General features: G+C 39.8%; 1 protein-coding gene across 4 annotated transcripts in view; it reads left to right on the plus strand.

Moving 5' to 3' along the window:
- The window catches only part of Dop2r (dopamine D2-like receptor), a 274395-nt gene that overhangs the window by 257639 nt on the left and 3239 nt on the right, over positions 1–13517 (plus strand). For 2 of the 4 annotated variants that reach the window (XM_076427823.1, XM_076427822.1), the window contains exons 5-8: positions 1480–1580; positions 8860–9054; positions 10952–11424; positions 12717–13021. In XM_076427823.1, coding sequence (XP_076283938.1) covers positions 1480–1580; positions 8860–9054; positions 10952–11424; positions 12717–12925 — 978 coding nt within the window. In that variant the 3' untranslated portion in view covers positions 12926–13021. The remainder of the gene's footprint in view (positions 1–1479; positions 1581–8859; positions 9055–10951; positions 11425–12716; positions 13022–13517) is intronic. The other 2 variants (XM_076427824.1, XM_076427825.1) reach the window with 2 other exon arrangements.

A 13517-nucleotide genomic window follows, 5' to 3' on the forward strand; every position in this document is an offset into this window, starting at 1 on the left:
TCGATCGTCACCGGATCGTTGGTAAAACTTGACCATTTTCTTTCCGCTCAGCATGCCCGCTGTCGTAAAAGCATAGTGCCTCAGTTTAACGTCGGGAAGGGAACGGTATCCCTGGAAACATCGATGTAAAAATATGAAATATCATGCCTTTATATGCAGCCGTAACGTGGTCGCGGGAGAAGAGCATTTCTCATAATGCACCGGTCGCTTGCAGCTGAATTCTCAAATGCATCTTCGATACGCGAAATACCTCCTACCGTAAGCGTCGTGATAAATTCCCCCTACTTTGATATACACGTGTAACGACGAGATTAAGTGGACCGCGTTTGGTATCGACAGTTTCCTTCAAATCTTACCTGAATGTTCCACTGTGGATCTAGTTCATATTTTCTCAAATATCTTCGAAACCTGGTTACGAACAAATTATCACATGTCGTGAATTTCAGATTCTGTAGCGTTTCTTACCAAACATTAAATGCAATCGTTATTTTATGTATACAATTGATGTAACATTGTATTCGAATTATGCACAACAAGCCCCCAAACATGTTGTAATAAATTACAGGCCTTTGTGACGTACACATATTCATAGAGCAACATGTTACCACAGTAGAATCAGTAGTAACTGTATTTCTCTTACAAGGAATCTTTTACAATTGATGTAACATTGTATTCAAATTATCCATAATAAGCTCCTGAACATGTTGTGATAAATTACAGGCCTGCGTGACGTACACAAATTCATAGAGCAACATGTTACCACAGTAGAATCAGTAGTAACTGTATTTCTCCTACAAGGAATCTTTTACAATTGATGTAGCATTGTATTCAAATTATCCATAATAACCTCCTGAACATGTTGTAATAAATTACAGGCCTTTGTGACGTACACAAATTCATAGAACAACATGTTACCACAGTAGAATCAGTAGTAACTGTACTTCTCCAGAAGGAATCTTTTACAATTAATGTAACATTGTATTCAAATTATGCACAACAAGCCCGTGAACATGTTGTAATAAATTACAGGCATGTGCGACGTACACAAATTCATAGAACAACATGTTACCACAGAAGAATCAGTAGAAACTGTATTCCTCTAACAAGGAATCTTTTACCCGGCGAAAGAAATTTTCTTTAATAAATTGGCTGGACAAAAAAGTAAATTGTATAACGCATATTTGTAATACGTGTACAAAAGCATGTATCCGAGATATTTGTACTCAAGGGGTTAAGAGATGAATTATTCATTCCGTATCGGCGCCGCGCGAAATTTCTTCTCGAGACAAACACTCGATCTGTCTGTGGCAGTAATGTAGCATACGTTTATGTTAGCGCTTATCGATTCTACGGCATTCACGTATTATCGTGCATTACGGTGATCGATACTCGCGGGTTGAACCGGGTGGCATAGATAGGAAAGTTTCTTTCGCAGGCTTGATTTATCTTGAAGCGACGATTTCAATTTCGCGTTTCCAGGCTCTGCGGAACAGGGCGAAGAAAGCCAGGGCCAACCGGAAGCCGAACATGGGCGACATTAAACCCGGCAGTATAATCGAGAACATCGCGAACACTCGCAGGTGAGCCGACAGTTCCCTCGTGACCGAAAACGCTTCTCGTTCTTCACAGATTCACGAAGAATTTTCCAGGAGTACTTCTAGAAACGCCGCCGGATAAGGGAAAGAACGAACGGTTTTCCATACGGGTTTTCTTTTCACCCTCAAGATTCGTCGAAAAGTTATTACTTCGCGTCTCGCAATGTGTCGCGCGAAATATGCGAATTCATTAACCGAACGGAATCGGAGCGAAAACTTCGTTGAACGCGGAGGGAATTTTGATTGAACCGCTGGCACCGGTTTATTACATCAGGATTGTTGCATACGAGGCGGAATCTATTATTTATTGCCGTGTTTCATTGCGCCTTTCGACACGAACATTTTCAATTACCGCTTGCAACGGCATTCTAGGCTAAATTAATAGTACAATGGCTTGATTGCGAGACGCCGTTCACTAGCGCGATCAGATTGTTCGAATATTCATTGCAATTTATTGCAACACGGTCGAGCAAAATTTAGTTCGCTGTTATTATTGGTCAAATTTAATTCGAGCTGTTCGTATGCAGCAATCGGGTACCTGTTGTCGACAGAATGTTTGGAAGCGGTTGCAAACTTCGAGTATAATACATTGAATAAGAATTTGATTTTGTTAGGCAGTAATGCCAATAATGAAGCATTCTAATCAATTTTCCAAAGGTTAATTTCACTCATGCATCAAGAAGTTGTTCTAGTCCACTGTTATTCAAAAATCAATAAGCTTTCGCGAAGTGTTAAAAAACGTAGCAGGCTTTTGATACATTTACTTTTTACCCTCGATCCTATTCATATCTCCAATGAATATTCGCCCGAGCATTCCGAGGGTGAACGAAAGGGTGGTCGAAGACATCCGGGCAATGTTCTCGCGAGAAATCCGCTGCCAAGCATACTGTCAGTAGTATTAAAGAAAAACGCACGTCACTTTGGTGCATGAATGTTGCATGAGTTCCCGGAGCACGAGTTACCCGTATAGAAGCTGTCTACATATTTAGTATTAAAATAACAAATCACATCATTTCAACGAAATGAACAGTACTTAAACATCTACAAACGTGTATATATAAAATTTCGAAAACAACGTTTTCCTTCAAAAAATAAATTTCATTTTTGATTGTTGGAATGTGAAATTGCATTTGGTAATTATACAGAAAAGTACTGCCCACTCCGATTTTGATAAAATTTGAATATGTTATAGATATTGACATTTTGAACAACTTTTTCCTGTTCCAATATAGGGGGGCCGCTTTTAGTTTTCGAGATATTTGCAAAAAACTATCGCGAATACTGTATTGAATTTTTCGTATTCCTGCACACTCCGCTGCAACGTAAACCTGTTTCGGTGCAGCGTTTGTTCACATTTTGACTGTAGAGATGAGGTAGAAAACGGGACGGTGGAAAGAGCCGGCCTGACACCACACACACCCACCCAGTGTTTCTAAAAAGAAGGTTTCCGTTAAGAAATTAACATTTGCGCAAAGTTTCAATATCATATTCGTAATCAGCACGTGAAAATACATAAGAATTTAGAGTATAATTTAGAAACAGTGGGTGCGTGTGAAACACTGGGTGGGTGTGTGTGATGTCAGGCTGGCCCTTTCCGCCCCCCCCTGTTTTATCTCTTATCTCTACAGCGTCAAAATGTAAACAAACGTCGTACCGAAACAGACTTACGTTACAGCGCAGCGTGCAGGAATACGAAAAATTCAATACAGTATTCGCGATAGTTTTTTGCAAATATCTCGAAAACTAAAAGCGACCCCCCTATATTGGAAAAGGAAAAAGCTGTTCAGAATGTGTTGCTGCATAACATATTTAAATTTCATCAAAATCGGAGTGGGCAGTACTTTTCTGTATAAATTACCTTGCATTTTTTTGTATTATAATGTTATAGCTGACGTCAAGACGAATTCAACGACATCCTATATTATGACCGAAAGCCTACGAATAATGCTAAAATAGTTTTTTTCCGGCTTTTCGGGCAAAAAACCCGACTGTGCATCGCGAGGACGCGATCCGGCTTGGCAATGTCTCGAGGTGGCAATTTACCATTCTCACTATCTTTTGCTCGCGGCGCGGAAGATCAAAGTGCTGTTTAAGCGCGAGAAATTTATTCGCGGATCAGACGGGTCGGTCGCCGGCAGCCGAAGAGCTACGGGCTTCATTTCGAATGTGTCGCGTGCCCGAGGAGACCGCCATTTTTTTCAATTTTCGCCCTGTATAACTCTTGCATTCCAACGAGACGATTTCTCACGGAGATCGGCGTGGCCGTCGAGACAGAGGATCTAAGAGAGAGAGAGAGAGAGAGAGAGAGAGAGAGAGAGAGGGGGGGGACAGAATATGTTGGCGAAAGTGGGAAAAACGCGACGAAGAAAAGAAAGTCTCGCAGAATAGAAGGTCGAACGGTGGGAGAAAGGCTAAGACCGGGTTAAGTCTCGAGCATCTACGGATAATACGCTTTTCTCGCGCGCGCGCGGGGCTTCATTTCCGTTGTCCCGGGGTCGGCGTACTCGCCTTGAATAGCCAACTACTTCGCCTTCTATTTAATTGCCGGCTTTTGTGCCCGGCTGTTCCCGAGTGTCGTACGTTTGTTCATCGACGAAGACTATGGCGCGACCCAGAGTTTCGACGGGTTTCTCGCCGGGCGAGCTCCGAGGCACGTAGCCTTGTTTGCCGCTGAAGATGATTTAATACCCACTTTCGACCCCCGCATTCTTTCCGCTTCGGAAATAAAGAGTACTCGAGCGGAAGCACCTGCACCAGAGAACGCTACAGCTTAAGGAGATTCTGCTTTCGTCCCTGTTGCGCCACGCAGACACTCCGACGAACGGTACACGGTTTTTCGCACGAGAACGTCGGGGGAAGCTCCGGACACTTGAACAAAACACAAAACAATATATCGTAGAATCGATGGATTTCAATTAAATTTGTTTTCGGAATATACATCCCTGATAAACAACCGAGCAGTGGTCGATTCTACATGAAAAATAAATCGAGAAGAGGAAAATGAAATATTTTTCACTGCTTTTGATGATGAAAGAAAAAATATTATACAGAAATAACTTTTTAATATCGTATGATAAAGTGTGCACATGAATTTTTTTAAAGAAACATGATTTTATGTATAAAAAGAATTATTGAGACTTTGCTCATTCTACTTACCACTATGATTTTAAACATCTAATTCACTACTAAATCATAAGTGATTCTCCATATCGGAAATCCTGGTTTCATAGATGCAAAGTTGCAGCGATCAGATCCAGGCAAAATTTCATAACTTGTTCGGATTAAGAAGTTTGTAATCCGCATAAGGTATTTACTCTCTCTTTCTCTATCCCTCTCTGTTTCTCTCTCTCTCTCTTTCTCTCTGAGCGACATCGACTGGACTCAGTGATATAAACGACGGCACACTGGTTCCCTAATTATTATTTATAGACCCCTTCCGGGTCGCCGCAGCCTACGTAGTAGGATGTATGTATAAACACCACCAATAAATTAGACTTAGCTGTTCGTAGGAACGGTCACATTTTGGCTGCACGAGCTCCTCTTTTCCCGTGGGTGCGATGTATTCAACATAATCTCGGACCTGCGCCTTCACAAATTCTCCCTTCCATTCTGACCCCTTGAATACTGCTGCCATCCGTAGCCTGACCCACCAAAAAAATCACACGTTTCTCCTATTCTGTTTTACGCAAAAAAAAATAGAGTACTTCAACAATCGTACATTTCGGCGAAATAATCGTGATAATTCCTCTGTGCTGTAAAATAATTAATTTTCGACGATGTATGTTTAAATTACAGACATTCTTGTGCAGTTAACACGTTCGCTGCCGAGCGACATTTTCAAAAACGGTTCCACCACGCCAACAAATTTTACTTAATTGTAAAATAAAAATACAAAACATGTACTTATGGGAAAGATATTGAATTTAGATAATTTTTAATTGCTTTAATAATTATACAAGTTATATCGTAGTCGGTTTTTGCGATAATGTTTTATGACAGCCTAAACACAAACTTCGACCTACGAGATAACTCGTTGTTGGCAGCGAACGTGTTAATTGTTTGAAATTTTTTACTGCAAAATTGGCGTTTAACATGCACAGTTTTTATGATCATAGTTTGTAGAACTAAAAAATCTTTTCGTTCGACAGTTAATACAATATTTAATTGTAGAACAATTGCACGAGTTGAAACGATGTACTCCTGATTTTTCCACTAGAGATTGCAGAAATTATGAAAATGTCAAAATGAAAAATCTAATAAATCGAACCCCGTCATTATTACAAAACAACGTGGGCCGTTCCCGCTTCCTGTTCGACAGTTCCAGCGTTGATTCACCGGGAAGTTTCCAAAGAGAGACAGTTGGGTTGCGTGCAAGTCAAACGCAATTTCCAAGACGCAGGGCAACACATTATCGACTGCACTCTCAGCATTCAATGGTTATCGAGACGAGTTGCATCAATTCGTCGACTAATGGCGTATTCCGCGGTTCAGCAAGCTATCCCGATTTCGTTATACTAATTCGGGCCTCGCCGTGCCTCTGAAATGGAACTCCGTGCGCCGAGGTGTTCGCCTATCCAACCTGTAACGTCACAGGATACTGTAATCCGATTACTGGATCCCGCACACGGCTGCAAATGTCCATATTATCCGGATAATACGACAATCGAAATTCCTGCATAATATACACACGCATCTTGCGCCGATTTTATGGGCCACGAACCGAATGTCTGCGTTAACGGAACGAGCCCGCGGTTCTATCGCCGGAATTGCCCTGGGGACAACGCGGATGCGAAACCTTGTACTGCTCCACCTCGATAATACTAACCTTGCCCAAACCAGTCCAACCTACTCGCTGAATTGTATGATTTCTGGTCCACAGCACCGTATTCTACGGGGTGGGTGGGATAACTCCGGATAGGTCATTGGATAAAGAGAAACAGTTGAAATTCCAGGAAAATGTCTGTACATTCTCTCGCCATTTTGTACAAAATTATTGTAGAAAGAATGGAATTACTCGATGTTGCCTCCACTAACTGCCACGACTTTCTAGAGCTTATAACTGAATCCGCAGGCTTGCTTCGCGATGGTGGACTTTATCTTTGCTGTTGCGATACTTTGCAATGCACCCTTTCCTCGACTACACCCCATATTTAATGATCAAGGGGATTGCAGATAGCAGAGGTTTCCAAAAAGCCTGATTTATCTTATTTACGAGACTACCCGGAAAAAGTCCGGATCTATCTCGCCGACCCTGTAGTCTAATTTTGTGTTCTTTTTTTCCTGTAATACTGGTAAACATACCACCGAAGCACGGACCTTTTATTGTGAGAACAATTTGTCTTAATGTATTATAGTTAAAGATACCTCGGTGCGAAAACACGGAATGTCTATTTTTCAGTAAAATTGTATTTGTAGTTGTTGAAGTTCTACGTACTGTTATATGTTGCAGGAGTAATGATTAAACAAATTGAAAATCTGGATCGTATTTGCACCAAGTTCATTTAAAAATCTTCTAGTTATTTCTATCTGTTCCAAAAAATATCCTTTCGCTCTTCAATGTGTGGCTTTAAGTAATCTTAACACTATCTTGTTGTGTGTTAATATTAATGTACATCTTCTGAAAAATTTTAATGTGTTGTAATAATGTTTGTTAACAAGTAACTGTTCGTGTTGAACATTGAGTCTTGTCTTTTTGTGATATTTGTAATATTTAATGCTTTTTACTAATACATTTTGAGAATGTTTTTATCTATCACTTATTTATAGACAAAATTAGAAATTGAATTTTTTTTAGAAGTGATTACTTGCATACACGAATTCTACTCTTCAGAAAAACGCAGAAGAACGAATATTTATTTAATTTGAACATGTACACAGTATACGTCTCTCACTGAAGTGAATTGGACCCTCCCACAACCGTAGGATGACCTTCTTGGTTCCACACGATTATCTTATATCATAGCTAAGCACATTAAATTTTTATTAAAAACAGTACATAAATTAGAATTGTGTTTCAAAATTCTGTAAAATGATTAACCACACAACCCCCTTTTCCAAACTGTATAGACTCACTCGCCATTGTTCCGTAGAACCCTAGACCCATGCAAACATTTCTAGTAACATTCACCGAGGCTTTCAGCCCACAGCTTCCCCAACAAATTCACTTGTATGCACTCACTTAAATTTCGTAATACAACAATCAATTCCCCACTTCGTCGGCAAAGTGATTCCAAACTTCCGTCCGAAGCTGTAACTTTCTAAATGTTGAGTAGAGTGTCTGCGGAAACATCTCCGCGCGCGCGATCCGCACAAACCCTCGGAAGTTTCGATTCACCGAAAAATCAGATCGCCACCGTAAAAGTGACTTTCCCCCAGCAAACGTACAGTGGATGTACAAAGTATTCGTACAGCTTTTAAAAGCCAATAGCTTGTTCAAAGTTGAGCCCAACAGGTTGAACTTCTCTCAGCTGTTAGAAGGATTATTAGTTTAATTTTGAACATAATGTAGTATGTAGAACATAGTATGTAGACTATATTGAATATCTAATGCTGTCGGCGCAAAGGTTCGATCATTTGTTATTTTTACAAAGCAATTTTGCAAACTACCAAAGTAATTCCGACTTTTCGATCTTTTTTTCAGATCATCTTCAGCTTTGTAAAAATAACAAATGATCGAACCTTTGCGCCGAAAGCATTAGCTATTCAATATTAACAATAACTGCGATCGATATAAGGATATAATTAGTATGCAGACTATGTATACAAATTTTCACGAAAAAAATTGTAATGTTTTATAAAAAGATTTGTGAGATTTACAAAATACATAAATACATAAAAATCGTGACCTCTACTTTTTCCCTCGCAATTGCGACCAATAACAATTTTAAAAAAATTATTTACACATTCGCTAGTAAATTAACCTTTCTAACGTCTCAAAAAAAGCTCAAGCCGTGGGGTCCGATTTTGAAAAAGTTATTCGTCTTCGAAGTGTGTACGAATACTTTGCACACCCACTGTATTTACCACACGAACCCGTAGATAACGCACTCGCGTGTCAGTGCAATCAGGAGGAGGCCATCTCAACGAAGTGTCAGCTAGGTTCTTTACACTTGAGGCTCGCGGCTAGTAAATCGCTTTGTGCATGACCGTTTTTTAATTCTTTCCCTCTTTCCGCCGGATTAGCTCGCCGCGCGGCGTCGATGAATGCTAAAAGCATGCTAAGTGTAGAAGCTTTTTTTAGCGGCTTTTGACTAAGATCACGTAGTGGGTATTCTGTGGCAAGGTTTGCGGAGACCGCGCTCGGGGCGGCAGCCCTTGTGGCTCCAGGGATGGAGGAGCCGACGAACACAGCATCTGGGAGCAACGAGGACGAGGATGAAACACCGCTCGATCCTGTCGTCGTCATCTCGAACGACAAGAGCACCGAGTTCTTTTTGGCCACGGTCGTCGAGGAAGCAGCGTAAGAGACCAATAAACCCTCCCGATCACTTGCACCGAAACAAACATTCGCAAGCCCCTAAAGCTACCGGTGTTTCAATTCCGTTCAGCCAAGTGTGTGTCGCTCCTCAACAGGTAGCTGTAAAACATCCATCTACCCGCCTCCCATTCCTCAGAAAACCATGTCCTATCCACCGTTCATATAAAAATCGATTTTTTAGGATACCGATGAAAAATGACTTGTCTCATATTCTAAATGTTTAGCAATGCCGAAAATTTCGATATTAATGAGATTCGATAAAAATCTTAATTAGAACGAACATTTAAAAAATGAAGATTTATAATTTTCTTTCGCGAACCCTGCCGAGCCCAATTAATATTTCTAAAAAATTCTGTTTTTTAACGAGGAGCATTCTTTTAGCTTCAAAATGCACATCTCAAAATTAGAATTACTAATGAAAGTTATCAAAGTAAATTGAGTTTATAATTATTTTCGACTCGTTCTGCGCCGAGTTTTATGGAGATATCCGCTTCCAAAGCGAGTGTATGTAGGAATAATTAAAATGCACACCTCAATATTAGAATTACTAATGGACTAATGAAAGTTGTCAAAGTAAATTGAGTTTATAATTACTTTCGACTCATTCTGCACCGAGTTTTATGGAGATATCCCCTTCCAAAGCGAGTGTATGTAGGAATAGTCAAAATGCAGACCTCAATATTAGAATTACTAATGGATTAATGAAAGTTATCAAAGTAAATTGAGTTTATAATTATTTTCGACTCGTTCTGCACCGAGTTTTATGGAGATATCCCCTCCCAAAGCGAGTGTATGTAGGAATAGTCAAAACAAAATGCACACCTCAATATTAGAATTACTAATGAATTACTAATGAAAGTTATCAAAGTAAATTGAGTTTATAATTATTTTCGACTCGTTCTGCACCGAGTTTTATAGAGATATCCCTTTGCAAAGCAAGTGTACGTAGGAATAGTCTCATTGTTAGTCGTTTGTTTCCATAGTACCGCGATTCAGATCCAAAAGCGGGTGCATCTTTTATTCCGATCCGTGGATTCATTGCCGCAACGAATTATTCGCGGTCGTGCTCGATAAAAATAGAGGCGGACTGCCGATAAACCAGTCCACTGTGAAATCGATTCGTTTGTTTGTCGACTGTCCACTGGTCCAGCAACTCGGAGTGGTCACTGTATTGATTGAATGCGGAAGATGCGGCCCGGAAGATTCTGCCCTTCGTTTGCGTGATTGCAACATAAGTACTAAAGACAGAAACATGATCAGTAGAGTGTGGATTATACGCAAGACGGTAAAATCATTTAAAATATTTGAAAACAATCTTGCGTTTCTTTCAACACGCGAGAACTTTTAAGAAAAGGAATAAACGTCTGTGTAGATTCGGTGTCTTGCGATTCATGCAGAAAAGTTTTCTCTTGCATAATAATCCGCAGTCTAATGTTTAATAATAGTAGCTGTATTCAAATATTTACTTTATGTGGAGAAACTGGTTTTCCTCTTCGAGGAGCTATTACGATTTTTAGTATTTTAACTTTATAAAGTGATATCGTACAGTCTGCAAAAGATACAAAACAGTCGTCTGAATTCTTTACAAAAATCTTCAAAAAAACAAAAACTACAAGTTGTAGACCAGAATATCCCCTCGAGTATGTCAAAGCAGCGAGACAATAGTACAATACATCATTGTAACGCATCATTGTTCAAAAGAATTCGATGTTTTTAAGAATGATGGTGGTCTACACCCTGAGACGAAAGGGTGAGCACGAACGTTCGTCTCGGTGTGCAGATCGGGAGACGCTTTTCTGCTCGCTGGTCGGTCGCCATAGTCTTGTGACCGGATACGCTAAAATTGCTCGCTGGAATGCTACTGATACTCGAATTGCAGATGTCGTTTCAGTGCAGTGGCTCAAGCACAGCTCGGCGGTGCACAGAACGCGCGGAAGGACTCCGGTTACGACGGCGCTGCGAGCAGCATGGTGATCAACGAGCCACTGGAAACGAACTCCAGTCCGAGTCCGAATCCACGTGTTACCTCGGCCCCGTCCTCTTCAACGTCCTCCTCACCACCGCCGAAAGCGCCGACCGCAAGCTCTAGCTCGCAGTCCAAGAAAAACGGCACCGACGCCAACAAACAGGAATTAAAGAGGCTCAAGAGCGCCGGCTCGCTGCTACCTCTTCAGCTTGCACGGACGCCAAGCGTCTTGTCCGGCTCGTCCACTTGTAAAAAGGACAAGAAAGACGCCGCCGCTGGGTCCAGGTTCACGATATACAAGGCTAACAAGGCTAGCAAGAAGAAGAGGGAAAAAAGCTCCGCGAAAAAGGAGCGCAAGGCGACGAAGACGCTGGCCATCGTTTTGGGTACGCAACATGTCCCCTATAATTATTAGAGATACCCATTTCACGTGTATTAACACGTCCGCATTTTAATTCGCATTAATTTTTAGAATACAGTTACGAGAATTTTCAAAAGCAAAATATGAGAAATAATGTACAAAATAAGGTTTCATTTGTCTCTGTATATTTTGTTGCATTTGGAAGCAGACCTGTATTCAAATACACGTGTATTAACGCCAGTGTTGGGCAAATTTTATTTTAAATAATAAATAATTAAATAATAAATAAACGTGTGATTTTAATTGCAAATAATAACTAAACGTTTTATTTAAATAAAAATTATTTAAATAATTCCAAAAATGATGCATTTATTATTTCTTATTTGCAAATAAAAGATTATTTATTATTTGGACTGAGGTGGAAATCGATTAAATAGTTTTTGGTATTTATTTCTTGTATTTTGTATATGTATACAATGAACACGTGGCGGAATGAATATCATGATTACCCGTATGTGTAATATTTACGTAAATACAACTATTTTTTGTACCAATTTGCTTGGGTCTGTTGCACGTGTTGTCCATCTGTCGGAGTTGAAGTTGTCGGAGCGCGGTGGTTGTAAATAATCGGCCGATTCGGAGTTGATCCGTGCGCGTTTTTTTTCTGCTATAGCAACCTTTTCAGGTATACCGCCAGTGGTCGGGCTCGTCCGGAGGGCGAATTAATGAATGAAAATACACAATTTAATTTATGATTTGCTAATACAAATAATAATTGCAAATTGTATTTGTAATTAACAATTAACTTTATTATTTTAAATAAATTCATTTAGACTTGCTCAAATAATAGATAATTATTTTTGCGTTTTATTTGAATATCCAAATAACAAATAACTTGTTATTTAAATCATTATTTAAATAATTATTTATTTAAATAAATTTATTTATTGCCCAACACTGATTCACGCATCCGCATTTTAATTCGTATTAATTTTTAGAATACTGTTACGAATTTTCAAAAGCAAAATATGGGAAAGAATGTACAAAATAAGGATTCATTTGTCTCTGTATATTTGGTAGTATTTGACTAATTTGAAAGCAGACCTCTCGGTGGGAACCGCATGCTGTGAATGCACAGACAACTGCAATCTGTTGATTACAAAGCCATACTTAAATCGAATTAGGAACGGTAGTTTTAGTTAGAAAGCGGTTGTCGAGTTAGTAAATGATTCGAGATGTTCAAGCAGTGTTCCCCCTCGAATTTCCGAAGTGGTGAAAGAGCAACCGCCGCCGATGCATCATCAATTACAATTTCAGGCGTCTTCCTAATCTGTTGGCTGCCGTTCTTCACCTGCAACATCATGGATGCGATTTGCACGAAGCTCGACGCGCCATGTCAGCCGGGTGTCACGGCATTCATCGTGACCTCCTGGCTGGGATACATGAACAGCTTCGTAAATCCCGTAATCTACACTGTGTTCAATCCTGAATTTCGCAAAGCCTTCCACAAGCTCCTCAGCTTTTAAACGAGCGACGCCATCTACGGCCACATTTGTCTTGGGGTGAGATGGAACAACGAGGCATTGGACAATCGAGCAGCTCAACAATTGTTCCGGCAAAAGGTATCGAATCCTTTTCTACAAACCGCTCACCGGAAACAATGCGACTTTTCTTCTTCCGTAGCGGCAGATCGCTTTTTCATTTCATTGTACGCCTCGCAAATATCTTTTCAAAGTAGTATTACACTATACTCTCGTGAAAAGGATTAAAGAGGTATACTAGTCTAGAACGCCATATTTTAAGCTACCTTTGCAACTTCTTTATTACAGTACAATGAAACCGTGGAAGCTTCACTTCTATTCATGTCTTCATAAAAATCTAGAAAATTAATATATTCGAAGAACTTGTCTTCAACATTTCTGCAGTGTTAAACATTGAATTCCATCTCACTTAATTCGTAATATTAATCAAAATTTTTGAAACCTCTGTATACACTTCCACTTTATTTCTGTATTTCATTATGCATTTTACACCGCTTTAGACAAAGATGCGTAAATACCATTTTTTCAAGCTTCTAGCCGAGTTGAATGAAACCATTTTCCCAGAAAATAAGTACTT

Source organism: Lasioglossum baleicum, chromosome 7, assembly GCF_051020765.1.
Source record: "Lasioglossum baleicum chromosome 7, iyLasBale1, whole genome shotgun sequence".
In the NCBI taxonomy this organism is placed as follows: Eukaryota; Metazoa; Arthropoda; class Insecta; order Hymenoptera; family Halictidae; genus Lasioglossum; species Lasioglossum baleicum.